Source organism: Apium graveolens, chromosome 9, assembly GCF_009905375.1.
Source record: "Apium graveolens cultivar Ventura chromosome 9, ASM990537v1, whole genome shotgun sequence".
NCBI lineage: Eukaryota > Viridiplantae > Streptophyta > Magnoliopsida > Apiales > Apiaceae > Apium > Apium graveolens.
In genome coordinates this window covers 26,721,824-26,738,802 of record NC_133655.1, presented here as the reverse complement: position 1 = coordinate 26,738,802, position 16,979 = coordinate 26,721,824, and the positions used below count along the sequence as shown (strand labels likewise).

The window sequence follows — 16,979 nt, the reverse complement described above, 5'->3', positions numbered from 1 at the left end:
TTATATATAGAAAACATGTAACAGATAGATTGTATTTCAAACTCTTTTGAAGATAATAAAAGATAAGATTAGGTTTGAAATATTTGAATGAGTATAAACCAGTAATCCGTTAGTATGTTTCTTGAAAGAGATAAACCTGATAAAGATTGGTTATTGAAATAGATTACGTTTATCCAAAATAGAGTTTGTTTTGAAAAGATAAGTCAAAGGTTATCCAGTTAACTAAGTTAACATTAAACAAAACTCTAATACTTATCTAACTAACTAACAATCTGACTTACTGTAGACTTCTTCAATGCATCATCAGAATTCACGGATTAACATTCTCCCCCTTTTATGATGATGCCAAGGGTAAAGAAGTGTTATGCTCCCCCTATCAAAAACACTTTAATCACCTGTTGCAATATGTTAGATAATAACAGTGTATATATGCAACAATCAATTGATAATCATGTGAATATGCAAATGAAACATATGACTTATCAAATGAGACAAGTAAATAAATGGGACAACAAATAAGATTAAAAACTAAGCACCCAACAGTGTTTAAAGTCATAAAACCTTAAACATTTAATCCAGCACATAAACCAGTGCTATTCAATCAAACCATCACAAACAAAAACCAAGTCTTAGAGAAAACATAAATAGGTGAAGCAATCGTCTAAAACTGATAAAAACTCATAATAAAACTCATGATTTCTCCCCCTCATCAGCATAAAAGGTGGATAGAAAAACTAGTCGGAATCATCAACTTCGACAGGAGCAGAATCTCAAGTCTTTCTCTTTCCCTTGTTGTGGTAGGCTGGCGGAGCACCATACTCAGTGAAGAGCTTGTCTAACTGGCCTTCATCTGGAGCTTTCCCATCCCTTTTGTGGAGCCATTCCAAGATATATGTGCAATATTCAGCACGAGTCATCCCAAAAGCTTCAGGTGGAGGGACTGCAGGCAGGGGCAAAAGGGAGGTAATCTCGGCCAGAGTCATATCACTAAGCCAATCCTTTTTCTGGTGCCATGGCATGCTTCGAGTAGACACCTTCTGAGATATGTACTTGGTTTTTGTACCAAGTTGATAGAAAAGCTTGACAAATTCTTCCTCCCGGGCCTTGACAGTGGTAACCATTCCCTCATGTAGTGTACCCAACTCAAAATCTATAGCCCTACTCATCTTCTTATTATGGACATGTAAAATCTCCAACTTTGCATTTATTGACTCAAGAGAAGCAGTGACAGACTTATTAAACATCTCATAGGAGGCACACATCATACTGACTTGAGAAGTCGAGGATGTCAGGGATAGAAGCAAACTGTATTTTAAGAGACTCTAAAAGTTTGTTGTTTTCAGAAACTTTTGACAACAACGAGTTCAACAAAACAGAATCGTCTTGATCAGGATGAGACATATTGTGAGGAGACTCAGGAAACGAACCAAAAGATTTATGACCCTCACTAAAAATAAGAACACCAAACTCAATAACCTCAATATTATTAGCAGACAAGACAGATAGATCAAACATGTTAGACACTGGCTCAGTGACATCATCCTCAGAATCAATAGAAAAATGTTTAAATAACTTCGTCAACAAAGCAGGAAAGGACAAATTCATAGACTCATGATACGCACAATGACTCATGTACTTGATAATCAATGAAGCAATATCACATGGGGTTTTAGTCATGAAAACAAAAATTAAAACAACATCCTGATAAGTGACGCGGTCATGACCACTTTTATGAGGCAAAAGATTGGCGTGAAACAATTTAAAAAGCAATAAAGCAAGTGGAGTAAGATCATGTACCATGGGCTTAAGAGAGGTACCGGCAAAGTTTTCACCAAAAATCATTTTCCGCTGTTCTTCATACTATAGTCCTGGAATCTCCATGAAAGCCGCATGCGTGGTATACGGACAAACACCGGAGCAAGCGACACCACAAACTCGAGACAATAGATTAGCAATGAAAACGATCGGAACACCTTGAACCTCAGAATAAACCATATTCTCCTTCATCATTGTGAAATTAGAATTAAATTCCCGGACCAGAGAAGGGTAAATAACATCCGGTGGAGACAAAAGAGATTCACAACCCAGAGCAGAAAATAAATTAACAACCCCAACTTGTTGAAGCAAATCAAGATCACAAAGTCATTCTTTAAGAATGGGTTTTGACAAAGTTTTAGGCTGAGAAGATTTCTCGGGTGACATTGGAGTAGAGGTGTCGGGATTAGTTCTTTGGCATTTCAAACTAGAAGAGGATGTGTTAGGGTTTTTAGAGTGTTTAGATTTAGAACGGGTGTTAGGAGTCGACATGGTGAAGAAGACGAAGAGAGATTTGAAAAGGGAAAAAGAAAAAGAAGTGAAGGTTAAATAGAGAAGAAAGGAATATGAAGAGATAGAAGCGTGATAGAAGTGGAGAGGTGGAGTGTATCTCGAAAAACGAGGAGACATGCACAGAGATTGAGAAGAACCAGACTGAGTAGTCAAATCAAATTTAAAGACTTGAAGGATAATGCATGCAACTCGGTTCAGTTCCAAAGTTCAAGAGTCCCATCAAATAAATACATATAAATTAGATATTTATAGACTGAAACACGCAAATAAATTAAACCAAACACGACAATTAATTCGCAAAAATCCATCAATAAATCCTATAGACCAATGAGCATTTAAATTAAGAAAATAATTAAATACTCAATTATGCAATTTTAGACAAAATGATGAATTATGCAAATAATTGACATAAATAAACTAAATAGTATGCATGCACAGATGTAAAAATATGATAACTTAATGGGAGATAGTGCATATACCAAGTTCACGTCTCATAAGACAAAATCGGTCTTCACCTAAAGGTTTGGTGAAAATATCTGCTCTTTGCTTATCAGTTGAGACATAAATTAACTCAATATTACCTTTTGAGACATTATCTCGCAGAAAATGGTGACGAACATCAATATGCTTAGTACGAGAATGCATAACAGAATTTTTTAGAAATATTAATAGCAGAGGTATTATCACAATAAATTAGAATATTTGAATAAGAAATACCAAAATCTTGTAATGTTTGTTGCATCCAGAGAATTTGAGCACAGCAACTACCAACTGCAATGTATTCTTCTTCAGCAGTAGAAAGAGCTACAAATGTTTGCTTTTTACTGTGCCATGCAACCAAACAATCACCTAAATATTCACACGCACCACTTGTATTTTTTCTATCAACCTGTGACCCTGCATAGTCAGCATCCGAAAAACCAATTAACTTAAAAGAAGTAGAACTGGGATAAAATATTCCAAGATCTTTAGTTCCCTTAAGATACTTGAAAATCCGTTTAATTGCATTCAGATGAGATTCTTTAGGTTGAGATTGAAAACGAGCACAGAGACAAACACTATACATAATATCAGGACGAGAAGCAGTTAAATATAATAACGAGCCAATCATACCTCGATATTTAGTAATGTCTACATGTGTACCTTGTTCATCCTTAGTGAGCTTGACAGTTGTACTCATCGGAGTAGCTTTAGCAGAAATATTTTCTAACACAAATCTCTTAAGCAAATCATTAACATACTTACTTTGATGTATGAAAATACCTGCAGCAGATTGGTTAATTTTCAAGCCTAGAAAATATTGCAATTCACCCATTAAACTCATATCAAATTCTTTATGCATGCAGTTAGAAAACCACTTACACAAAAATTCATCAGTAGATCCAAACACAATATCATCTATATAAACTTGTACTAATACAAAATGATTATGTTTATGAAAAATAAAGAGGGTTGGATCGAGTGTACCACGAGTGAAACCATTCTTTAGCAATAACTGACTGAGACGCTCATACCAATAGCGAGGGGACTGTCTCAATCCATAGACAGACTTTTTGAGCTTATAGACATAGTAAGGATATTTTTCACGAATGAAACCTTGGGGCTGCTTCAAATAAACTTCTTCCTTAAGATGATCAATTAAAAATGCGCTTTTAACATCCATTTTGTAAAGCTTGAATCATTTGTGAGCTGCAAATGCCATTAGAATCCGAATAGCTTCGAAACGAGCTACAGGGGCATATGTCTCGTCGAAATCAATTCCTTCCTGTTGGTTGTATCCCTGAGCCACTAAACGAGCTTTATTTTGAATAATGTTACCATCTTCATCCTTCTTATTCTTGAAAACCCAACGAGTACCAATGACTTTGGCATTAGAAGGAGGAGAGACAAGTTCCCAGACTTGACAACGTTCGAACTGGTTCAATTCTTCTTGCATGACAACTGACCAACATTCATTTGCAACAGCTTCTTGAGCATTTTTCGGTTCAAATTCAGCAACAAAAGCACAGAATGCACATAAGTTATGAAGTCTGCTTCGCGTAGAGATTCCTTGATCCAAATCTGTAAAGAGATTATCTGGTGGATGATTCTTAACTGTTCTGGTAGACTTTGGCAGTTGGATAGTACTCATTTCCACTTCATTAGAATTGTGTGCTTGATAAGGAATAAGTGTTGTCTCTTTTGATTGAGACTGAGACTTGGAATGAGACTGTCTCATTTCTTATTGAATAGAGTTTCCTTGCTGAGAAGTGAAAGAGTCATTTGACCATTGATCAGAAGTCTGAGGAGAGTCTTGAGAGTTTCCCGAAGAGTTAGATGAATCAGGAGTTCTTGGACAATCTGATTTTTCCTGAGAAACTTGACCCTTTTGAGATTGAGACTGTCTCATTTGAGAATGAGACGACTGATCATCAACATCTTCTTCAATTTGAGAGATCTTCAAGGCAGAATCATTTAAGGTAATGTCGATAGATTCTTCAAATTTATGCTTGATAGAATTATAAACTCTATAAGCCTTGCTTGTAGTAGAGTATCCCAAGAAAATTCCTTCCGTAGACTTTGAAGGGTTTTTAGCACATAAACGCAGCGAAAACGTAAATTTAATCTTAAAAAAACCGAAACCCTCCGCAGGCTCCATGCGAAAAAAATAATATTTAATTCGTAGTTCAGTATGTTTACCTTAAGAAGCTTTACGTTAATGGAAAGATGGAGGTCTTTAATAGCGATCCAAGAACAATGAACGGAGATCCTTAGCAGCTGCTCCTCAAGTGTGAAGCACTCCACCAGTATCCACCAAGAAAACGATGTAATGAAGGAGGAGAAGATGGAGATAATTAGGGTTTTGTAAATCTTTTTGGTTTAGGCAAAAATAGGGTTTATAATAGTATATTTATAGGCAAAATTTTCAGCTAAAAATTTTCCCATAAAATATTATTATTATTAACCCTTTATTATTCTCACCAATAATTAAAACACCTTTTAATTATTAATCATTTTTCTAAACTCTTTATAAATAATTCTCTCACTTGATTTAATTTCCAAAAATTAAATTCATAATTAATAATATTAAGAACCTTTTCTTAATTAATTTATAATCAATTAAATCTCATTTAATCAATTATTAAATATGCCAATTAATTATTTATTTCATAAATAAATAATTATCAGCCATTATTAATTAATTCCTCCACCATTAAATCATTCTCTTTTATGGTGTGACCCTGTAGGTTTAATATTAAGCCGGTAGTAGAAATAAATAATAATAAAACTATTTTATCATTATTTATATAAATTTTCTAATTCATTAAATATGATTAATTAATTAATCATATTTATTCTACATCGTGAGGGATACTTCTCAGCATATCGCGACTATCCGGATAATACGAATTCACTGTTTAGAATACCAAGAACCTATTCAGTGAGTAGTTACCGTACAATTAATTCCTTCTATCCTGCAATGTCACGATTAAATACAAGGCATGGAACTTGTGTCAAGCCTATCTTATTTAATCACTTGCTTTCCCATTCACTATGTTTAGTTCTATTTAATGTAAATTAAAAACTCCTTTCTAATTTCATTCACTCTGGCCAGGGATTCCTGAACTAACATAAGTGGATCAGCATTGAACATTCTCTTCGTACACTGGAAGGGGTAGATCCTTTATTGATCATACACTATCTTCGTGTACAAATTCCTATACCCAGTAGAGCCCTTATAATTGTCCCTTGAGACTAAGAACTAAACCAAAGCATAGTTCAGTGTACACAAGATGACTATGATGACCTCAAGTCTAAGGATACTTGTACAACTATCACTATGTGAACAACTGCTGACACGTGAGTGAACTCCATCAATTGTTCAGCTGTGTGAGTCATATTCAGCGAACTTATTCTATAATAAACACCTACATACTAGCTATAGTATCACCACACAAATGCCTATGAGAACAGACATCCTTCATAATGAAGCAAGCATAGTATGTACCGATCTTTGCGGATTATTAATTACCAGTTAGTAATCCTACGACCAGGAACTATTTAAGTTTAGAGTTATCATCTTTTAGGTCTCATTATTATGATCTCATCACAATCCATAAAAAGCTTTACTCTAAACTGTGGTATATCTTATTTAAATATTTAAATAGATAGAGCCCGTAAAAAAAACAAAACAAAACAAGTCTTTTATTAATATCAATGAAATCAAAACAGATTACATAAAAGTTATTCCTAAATCCTCATACATGATTGGACTTAGGACATATCTGTTTCAATCTCCCACTTGTACTAAACCAATCACTCTGGTATCTAATACCCATCTTGTCTTTATGACGATCAAAGTGACTCTGAGAAAGTGGCTTTGTGAGTGGGTCTGCTACGTTGTTATGTGTGTCAACTCTCTCGACGTTGACATCTCCTCTATTTTTAACTCAGATTCACCACCAAGAACAAGAAAAATGTCCTGAGTCCTTTGCAAGTACTTAAGGATATTTTTCACTGCTTTCTAGTGGTCTTCACCTGGATTGGACTGATATCTGCTCGTCACACTAATTGAATAAGCAACATCAGGCCTTGTACACAACATCACGTACATGATAGATCCTATTGCTGAAGCATAAGGAATCTTACTCATACGCTCTCTTTCCTCAGGTGTCTTAGGAGACATTTTTTCGGAAAGGGACACTCCATGGCTCATCGGTATGAGACCTCTTTTGGAGTTTTCCATGCTAAACCTTTTAAGCACTTTCTGGATGTATGTACCCTGGGTAAGACCTATCATTCTTCTAGATCTATCTCTATAGATCTTCATACCGAGAATGTAGGATGCTTCTCCCAAGTCCTTCAGCGTGAAGTTCTTTGATAGCCATACTTTGACTGATTGTAGCATCGGTATATCATTTCCTATAAGAAGTATGTCATCCACATACAATACAAGAAATATTACCGCGCTCCCACTAACCTTCTTGTAGACACATGGTTCATCTATGTTTTTGATAAAACCAAACTTTTTGATTGTCTCATCAAAACGGATGTTCCATCTACGAGAAGCTTGCCTTAAACCATATATGGTTCGCAGCAGCTTACACACTAGGTGTTCATTTCTCTTGGAAAGAAAACCCTCTGGCTGTGTCATATACACTTCCTCCTCAAGTTCCCATTGAGGAAGGCCGTTTTCACGTCCATTTGCCAGATCTCAAAGTCGTAGTAAGCAGCAATCGCAAGCAAAATCCGAATTGATTTTAACAAGGCTACAGGCGAAAAGTTTTCATCAAAGTCAATCCCTTGCCTTTGTTTGAATCCTTTTGCCACGAGCCTGACCTTATAGGTCTCCACCTGGCCATCTGCTCCAATCTTTCTTTTGTATACCCACTTGCACCCAATAGGCTTAACACCTTCAGGCGCCTCAACCAGAGTCCATACTTGATTGGTATACATAGATTCCATTTTGGATTTCATGACATTATGCCATTTCTCTGAGTCAACACTACTCATAGCTTCATTATAGGTCACAGGGTTGTCATCATCAATGATTAACAACTCATTGTCATTCTCAATGACAAAGCCATAATACCTCTCAGGTTGGCGAGACACTCTCCCTGTCCAACGAATGGGCTATTCCACAGAAGGTTGTTCAGTCTGAACAGGTGTTTCCACTTCATCTGTAGTAGTTTGTGCTTCTTAAACTTCATCAAGTTCAATTTTGCTCCCACTGTTTCCTTCAAGGATAAACTCCTTTTCCAAGAAGGTAGCATGCCTGGAGACAAACACCCGATGATCATTGTAAAAGTAATACCCCAAAGTCTCTTTAGGATATCCCACAAAATTACATTTTACGGATCGAGATTCCAGCTTATCTGGGTCAACTTTCTTGACATAAGCTGGACATCCCCAAATCTTAATGTGTTTAAGACTCGGTTTCCTTTCTTTCCATATCTCATATGGTGTTTAAGGAACATATTTGGAAGGCACCTTATTCAGTAAATATGCTGAGATTTCCAATGCATAACCCCATAGGAATACTGGAAGATTCGCATATCTCATCATGGACCGAACCATGTCTAACAAAGTTTGATTTCTCCTTTCAGATACCCCATTTAATTGTGGAGTATATGGAGGAGTCCACTGGGAGACTATACCATTTTCTTTGATATAATCTAGAAACTCTCCATTCAAGTATTCACCACCTCGATCTGATCGAAGAGTTATAATACTGTGTTTGGTTTGTTTCTCCACTTCATGTTTATATTCTTTGAACTTTTCAAAGGCTTCAGACTTGTGTTTCATCAAATACACATATCCGAATCTAGATCTATCATCTATGAAAGTAATGAAGTATGAAAATCCACCCATGACTTGCGTAGAAATTGGTCCACATACATCTATGTGTACCAATCCTAGCAAATCTGCAGCCCTCTCTTCATGTCCACTAAATGGAGATTTGGTCATTTTACCCAATAGACAAGACTTGCATGTAAGATATGATTCAAAATCAAAGGGGTCAAGTAACCCTTCCTTATGCAATGTCCGCAGTCTATTTTCACTAATATGACCTAGCCTACAGTGCCATAAATAGGTCAGATTTTCATCATCTCGTTTTCTTTTATTAGTTTGTACAATCTGAAGTAAATCATGTTCTATGTCACATACATACAGACCATTATTTAAAATACCACGTCCATAAAGAACATTATCTCTAAGGATAGAACATTCATTATTCTTAATAATAAATGAAAAACCATCCAAATCCAACATAGGAATAGAAATAATATTCCTCACAATAGAGGGAACGTAATAACAATTATTTAAAATAATAGTCTTGCCCGTAGGCATATGCAGACTAAATGATCCTACAGATATGGCCGCAACCCTGGCTCCATTGCCCATACGTAGAATCACCTCATCTTTTTCAAGAGTCCTACTTCCCTTTAGTCCTTGCAACGAATTGCAAATATGAGAACCACAGGCGGTATCTAATACCCAAGTAGAAATTTGACCTAGTGACATATTAACTTCGATCATGAACATGCCTGAATCAGAAGCGGTAGTCTCACTACCATTCTTCTTCAATTCTGCAGGGTAAACATTGTAGTTCCTCTTTCAGTGCCCCAACTTGTTACAGTGAAAACAAACAGCTAAATTAGGACCAGTCAACTTGTGAGCATCTAGTATGCTCCGGAGTGACAGTGCAGAAGACATGACGAATATAGTAAATCTGTAAATGATAAACACATAACAACACTTAGCAAATATTCAATTTCATTTCAAAACACTATATGAATCGAGTCTTTATTCATACGTGTCTCCCACTAGTTTATCTAATTTATTCAACCCCCTAAGTGAAAATTAAGCATTCATAATGCTAGTGGGAACAGGGATCCTACATTCCAATACACAACCTCGGCTGTGGCACGAAACGTCATGTGATGTTTAATAGGCAGACAACTCTTGTCAATTACATCTTATGTTATTCCCTAATATAACTTTAGCCTCTTGAATAATTGAGTCACGGCTGTGGCACAACAAACTCAATATTCTAAGTCAAGTCTAACCCAACATTTCGTACAATTGAATTAGTCTTCAATGGCCCACGGCTGTGGCACGTACCGACCTTTAGATTCTAATTCAATGTACACATCTCTATGTAATAGACAAGTATTTCTTATTTCGAAATCAAAGCCCTCGGCTGTAGCACGAAACGACAATGATTTAAAAATAAGAACCACTTTCTACCATATTGGAAGGCTATGACCGACACAAGCCCGTTATGTCATTGGCCAATTACTACTTGATATTATATAATTTTAGAGGGATTATATTACCTTACAATCATAATCATATTATAAAGAGATTCTTTCTTTTAAATTAAATATTTCAAATCAATAATCGATAATCAGATGATTCCCAGATCGGGTGGAGCATTGTCAAGAGGCGTCACTTAATAACCCTTTCTTACAGATAGAAATCTGTTGTTGACAGAATCATCCTTTCTCTCAATATTGAAAATTCATATTCAATTACGTGTTTCATAAATACAAGAATCTCATGATCGTATTCATAATATTATTGTTAAGGCAAGAAACGATTCCTATTCTAGATTTTCTAGAGCACGCCTTATATTGATTTAAGTTCACCTAAATCTATCATCGCATGGTAAATATAGGCATATATCTCATATAAAAAATTAAATAAACAAGTAAATGTAGTGTAATAAAGTAAATGTGTTTGGTTATGGCCCCATCCTATGTGATCTTTATCAAGCTTATGATAAAGATCAAGGTCAATCTAATATGGTGATGGAAATAAATACAACTACTTATTACATAAGTCTTCATCTTTGTTTAGACTTCTTGTATGCCTCGTCTTCTTCTTTGTATCACCTCCATTGGATATCCTTCTTGAGTCTTCAATTACATTACATGATTGAAAGTAAAACTAATCTAATGAACTTACAAGAATAACTCGAGTTACATTCGAGATTTATGATTACAAAGATTGACGACATGCAAGTCGTATTTAAAACCAAAATCAAAACCATTACACTAAGGTCGAAAGGCCATAATCATCCAACATGCTCATACAACACATAAAAGCATGTTAAAACACATAATATGATCTTAACATATCATATTATCCATGATCTAATCATAAAAAGAAAATATGACAAAAATCGGAAAAATCAGAATCAAATTAGAAAAACAAGAATCACTGTTTACGGGCAGTAAACGACGTCAAACGCCTTACAGAAGAGTCGTTGATAGCTTTAGCTATCAGATTTGTTCAGACGCTCCTTTACCTATGGAATAGGGTATTCGTTTGCGTAAATCGGACACTAGACCCAGATTTCAGCAAATCTGCAGCAACCAATTCAGAATCCATATCTAATATGATTCTCATAATTAGAACAATCATGTATATATCAGTATATATACAGATTACATAATCATCTTATGATTATACAACTCACATTAATATCATATATTCAAAATCATACATATATAAGCATATTATATCAACATCAAATCATGGTGAATCACGTACATGCTCATATATCGAAAACAGTTAAACACATAAACGAATTAAAAACTTTTCACAAATAGCTCTGATGCCATTGAAGGGTTTTTAGCACATAAACGTAGCGAAAACGTAAATTTAATCTTAAAAAAACTGAAAACCTCCGCAGGATCCATGCGAAAAAAATAATATTTAATTCATAGTTCAGTATGTTTACCTTAAGATGCTTTACGTTAATGGAAAGATGGAGGTCTTTAATAGCGATCCAAGAACGATGAACGGAGATCCTTAGCAGCTGCTCCTCAAGTGTGAAACACTCCACCGGTATCCACCAAGAAAACGATGTAATGAAGGAGGAGGAGATGTAGAGAATTAGGGTTTTGTAAATCTTTTTGGTTTAGGCAAAAATAGGGTTTATAATAGTATATTTATAGGCAAAATTTTCAGCTAAAAATTTTCCCATAAAATATTATTATTATTAACCCTTTATTATTCTCACCAATAATTAAAACACCTTTTAATTATTAATCATTTTTCTAAACTCTTTATAAATAATTCTCTCACTTGATTTAATTTCCAAAAATTAAATTCATAATTAATAATATTAAGAACCTTTTCTTAATTAATTTATAATCAATTAAATCTCATTTAATCAATTATTAAATTTGCCATTTAATTATTTATTCCATAAATAAATAATTATCAGCCATTATTAATTAATTCCTCCACCATTAAATCATTCTCTTTTATAGTGTGACCCTGTAGGTTCAATATTAAGCCGGTAGTAGAAATAAATAATAATAAAACTATTTTATCATTATTTATATAAATTCTCTAATTCATTAAATATGATTAATTAATTAATCATATTTATTCTACATCGTGAGGGATACTTCTCAGCATATCGCGACTATCCGGATAATACGAATTCACTGCTTAGAATACTAATAACCTATTCAGTGAGTAGTTACCGTACAATTAATTCCTTCTATCCTGCAATGTCACGATTAAATACAAGGCATGGAACTTGTGTCAAGCCTATCTTATTTAATCACTTGCTTTCCCATTCACTATGCTTAGTTCTATTTAATGTAAATTAGAAACTCCTTTGTAATTTCATTCACTCTGGCCAGAGATTCCTGAACTAACATAAGTTGATCAGCATTGAACATTCTCTTCCTACACTGGAAGGGGTAGATCCTTTATTGATCATACACTATCTTCGTGTACAAATTTCTATACCCAGTAGAGCCCTTATAATTGTCCCTTGAGACTAAGAACTAAACCAAAGCATAGTTTAGTGTACACAAGATGACTATGATGACCTCAAGTCTAAGGATACTTGTACAACTATCACTATGTGAACAACTGCTGACACGTGAGTGAACTCCATCAGTTGTTCAGCTGTGTGAGTCATGTTCAGTGAACTTATTCTATAATAAGCACCTACATACTAGCTATAGTGTCACCACACAAATGTCTATGAGAACATACATCCTTCATAATGAAGCAAGCATAGTATGTACCGATCTTTGCGGATTATTAATTACCAGTTAGTAATCCTACGACCAGGAACTATTTAAGTTTAGAGTTATCATCTTTTAGGTCTCATTATTATGATCTCATCACAATCCATAAAAAACTTTACTCTAAACGGTGGTATATCTTATTTAAACATTTAAATAGATAGAGCCCGCAATAAAAAAACAAAACAAGTCTTTTATTAATATCAATGAAATCAAAACAGATTACATAAAAGTTATTCCTAAATCCTCATACATGATTGGACTTAGGACATATCTCTTTCAGACTTAGCATCAAATTTTCCTCGAGTGTTCTGTGTATCTAAGATAAAATATTTTGAACCAAATACTCGAAAATAACTGATGTTAGACGTTTTATTCTTAAGCAATTCATAAGGAGTTTTATGCAAAATAGGACGAATAAGCACTCTATTTAACACATAACAGGAAGTGTTTACCGCTTCTGCCCAGAATTTACGTGGCAGATTACTTTCATGAAGAAGAGTACGAGCAGTTTCCTGTAGAGTTCTGTTCTTGCGTTCAACAACTCCATTTTGTTGAGGAGTACGTGGGGCAGAAAATTCATGAGTAATGCCTCTAGTTTTACAGAAAGTTATGAAATCTTTCTCGAATTCTCCTCCACGATCACTACGAATAGTCTTGAGCTTTAAAGAATACTTAGTCTCAAGGTTAGTAATAAGATCTTTGAATTCACTAAAAGCTTCATCTTTAGTACGCAAGAATAACACCCAAGTAAAGTGAGAGTAATCATCTACTATAACGAAAGCATAATTCTTACCTCCCAAACTTACATATCTTTCTGGACCAAAGAGATCTAGATGTAACAACTGCAAAGGAACAGAAGTTGATACTTTATTCTTAACAGTAAAGGAAGTTTTCACCTGTTTTTCAAGCTGGCAAGCTGAACATGGTTCTGACTTCTTGTATTTTAGCTTTGGTAAACCTCGAACTAACTCATGTGAAGATATCTTTCGAAGTAGATCCATATGAACATGACCAAGACGCCTATGCCACAGATTCTGTTGTTCTTGAACATTAGCTAGGCAGATTTCTTCTTGCTGCTCATCAAAATCTAACACAAAGATGTTTCCCTTTCTTTTGGCTACTAATGCAAACTCGTTAGCTTTATTACCAATATAATAAACATCTTTATCAAACTTAACACTATGACCAACATCAGTTAACTGAATTACACTAATAAGATTATACTTTAGACCATCAACTAAACGAACATTATTAATAGCAAACTTGTCGTTACCAATGGTACCTTTACCTACAATACGTACGGTATTGGAATCTCCAAGAGTAACTAAGCCTCCCTCTTTAGCGATTAATGAGAGAAACTTTGATTTATCTCCAATCATGTGACGAGAGCAACCGCTATCAATAATCCACTTGTTTCGAGGAACATGGACTTTAAAGCATACCTGCAAAAGATCCTTTATCTCTTAGGTACCCACATGACTTTGGGTCCTTGAATGTTAGTATCATAAATCTTATATAAATGCCTGTCAGATTTCTTAATCCACATTCGAACAATATTAACAAATTTATGCACAGATTTAGATCTAGTTACAGAGTTAGGATCGTGGCCCTTTATACCACATAACCGAGATGCAGAATTAGTGTGACCAGATTTGCCACAGTCTTGACATTTTTCATAAGGCATCTTGTATTTCATAGGAGTTCTTTTGTAGCCACTTTGGACTTTCTTCTTGGCTGATCCATACCTCAAACCTTCTTTGTCAAGAGAAGATTTCTGTTTGGCAAGTAAGGCATTCAGGGTTCCTTCTCCATGGAAACATTTGGCTAGATCAGTTTCCAGCTAGGCAACCTTTTGCTCGAGTTCAGGAACTATAGAATCAGAAGGTGCATTTGATTAGGCAGAAAAAGTTTCCTTCTTTAATGCATCAAGACATGCATCTTTCATCTCGATCTCATTCTTGAGGTAGTTGACTTCTTCTTTCAGCTTAGAGACCTTCTCAGATAATAGCTTGTTTTCTTCTACTAAGGATTCATCTTTGGTGGAATCATCAACCTTATTAAGAACCTCACTCAATGCTTGTTTAAGATAAGCATTCTTTTATTTTAACTTTCTATTTTGAGTTTACAAGGTTAGTACATCCTGAGATATATATGAATTTTTTTTAATTTGAACAGTACCTCATCATTGTCACTAGAGTCATATTCAAGTCCAGCAAAGCATATTTGAGCTAATTCATCGTCTGAGTCAATCTCCACTTCAGAATCATCATCACTCCATGTGAGTAAAGCTTTCTTTTTGGCTTTGAGCTTGTAGCAGTCCTTCTTGAAATGACCTTTCTTTCCACACTCAAAGCATGCATCCTTGTTTTGATTATTTTTGCTTTCCTTGCTTGAATTAGGTTTGAATTCTTTCTTTGGAAATGAAGACTTCATGGGTCGTTTAGATGCAATCTTTTTGGCCAGAAATTTATGGAACTTCTTATTGAGAAGTGCAATCTCCTCATCAGAATCTTCAGAGGAATCACCTGCATTTGCATTAAGAGCTAAAGTCTTTTTCCTGGGGGCTTCATCTTCTTCATCATATCTATGTATCTGGTTCTCGAATTCCTCTAATTCACTGAATAAAGTGAGAGTTTCCATAGTTGATATGGATGGAGAATCCTGAAGGATGGTGACCTTTGAGGAGAACTTCTTAGGCATACCTCTGAGGATTTTTCTGTTGATTTCAGCTTGAGGAATGATCTTGTCGAGTAGTGAGATAGAATTCATCAAGGTCAAAAACCTTCCTTGAGCATCTTTGACACTTTCATCTCGTTCCAACCTGAAAGCTTCATGATCACTTATTAGCATACTAAGTTTCACTTCACGTACCTTAGATGTTCCTTCGTGGCTAACTTGGATAGTATCCCAGATTTGTTTAGGTGTAGTACATGCAGAAACTTTGCGTAGTTCTGTTGCAGCCATTCCACTTAGAAGGGCATTCATGGCTTTAGCATTGTAGTTCAAAGCATTGACTTCTTCAGGAGACAGATCCTTTAGAGGCTTTGGCTTTCCCTCTTTCATGGGAATAGTTATGCCATTCTCAACAGCATCACATTCATAAGCATCTCGCTGAAGAAAGATCTTCATTCGAAATTTCCAGTCATTGTAATTTTCAGCTCCAATTAAGAGAGGAGGGATATTAATTGACACACGTTCTGATTGCGCCATGGATCGCTAGCAAAACAGTCACTAAAAGACAGGTTAAATACACCTGCTCTGATACCAAATGAAATTCGTAGGCACAATCGAATTACAGTTAAAGTACGACTGTTTACAAATGGGACAGTCTCTATTGCAAATGAGACAGACTGAATCTAAATGAGACAGACCCTATTTGACAGCAGAATGTAAATTGCAGAAACTGAAACGTGCAATGCTGAAATAAAATAATTCAAGAACACCAAGAGTTTTTCACTTGGTTCGGCCCCTATACCTAGTCTATGGCCTACATCCAAGTCCCCATGCCAACTAGCATAGAGAATATATTATATCCACTTAAAACAAAGTACTTACAAACTTTCCTTGATTACAAACTTGGCCCACTTGAAAGAAATGTTTCCCTAGCACGCAGCTACTTGGCCTTGATCTTGTAATCAACCTCCTACAACCCGGGACAAGTGATACAATACACCTTTCGAGTACAAAGAATAGAATGTGAAAGATTACAACTCGACTATATCTCTTAATTAACTGGATAAGCAATGTATGTAATCAAGAGAGTGTTTTTCTCATAAAAGAGTAAGATGGAAAGTGCAGAGAGTTGTGTTGTTTCTGGAAAACATCAAGTCGGTTATATATAGAAAAAATGTAACGGATAGATTGTATATCAAACTCTTTTGAAGATAATAAAAGATAAGATTAGGTTTGAAATATTTGAATGAGTATAAACCAGTAATCCGTTAGTATGTTTCTTGAAAGAGATAAACCTGATAAAGATTGGTTATTGAAATAGATTAGGTTTATCCAAAATAGAGTTTGTTTTGAAAAGATAAGTCAAAGGTTATCGAGTTAACTAAGTTAACATTAAACAAAACTCTAATACTTATCTAACTAACTAACAATCTGACT

General features: G+C 35.0%; 1 protein-coding gene across 1 annotated transcript; it reads right to left on the bottom strand.

Annotated features, from left to right (window-relative positions):
* Positions 1-4,549: 4,549 nt before the first annotated feature.
* On the bottom strand, positions 4,550-16,079 carry LOC141685153 (uncharacterized). Its single transcript, XM_074490273.1, has 5 exons — positions 15,048-16,079; positions 13,766-14,311; positions 13,676-13,711; positions 13,322-13,528; positions 4,550-4,885 (listed from the first exon to the last, which is right to left on the bottom strand). Exons 1-5 carry the CDS (start codon positions 16,077-16,079, stop codon positions 4,550-4,552), a joined length of 2,157 nt encoding a protein of 718 aa, XP_074346374.1.
* Between the last annotated feature and the right edge of the window lie 900 nt (positions 16,080-16,979).

Bases quoted from the DNA above. Each gene is read 5' to 3' on its own strand.
- LOC141685153 (XM_074490273.1), bottom strand. From the start codon at position 16,079: ATGGCGCAATCAGAACGTGTGTCAATTAATATCCCTCCTCTCTTAATT. The intron at 13,712-13,765 runs GTGAAAACTTCC...GTTCCTTTGCAG, and splicing joins CTTGCCAGCTTGAAAAACAG to TTGTTACATCTAGATCTCTT. The intron at 4,886-13,321 runs GTAAACACTTCC...AACCCTTCAAAG, and splicing joins GTAAATTCTGGGCAGAAGCG to TCTACGGAAGGAATTTTCTT.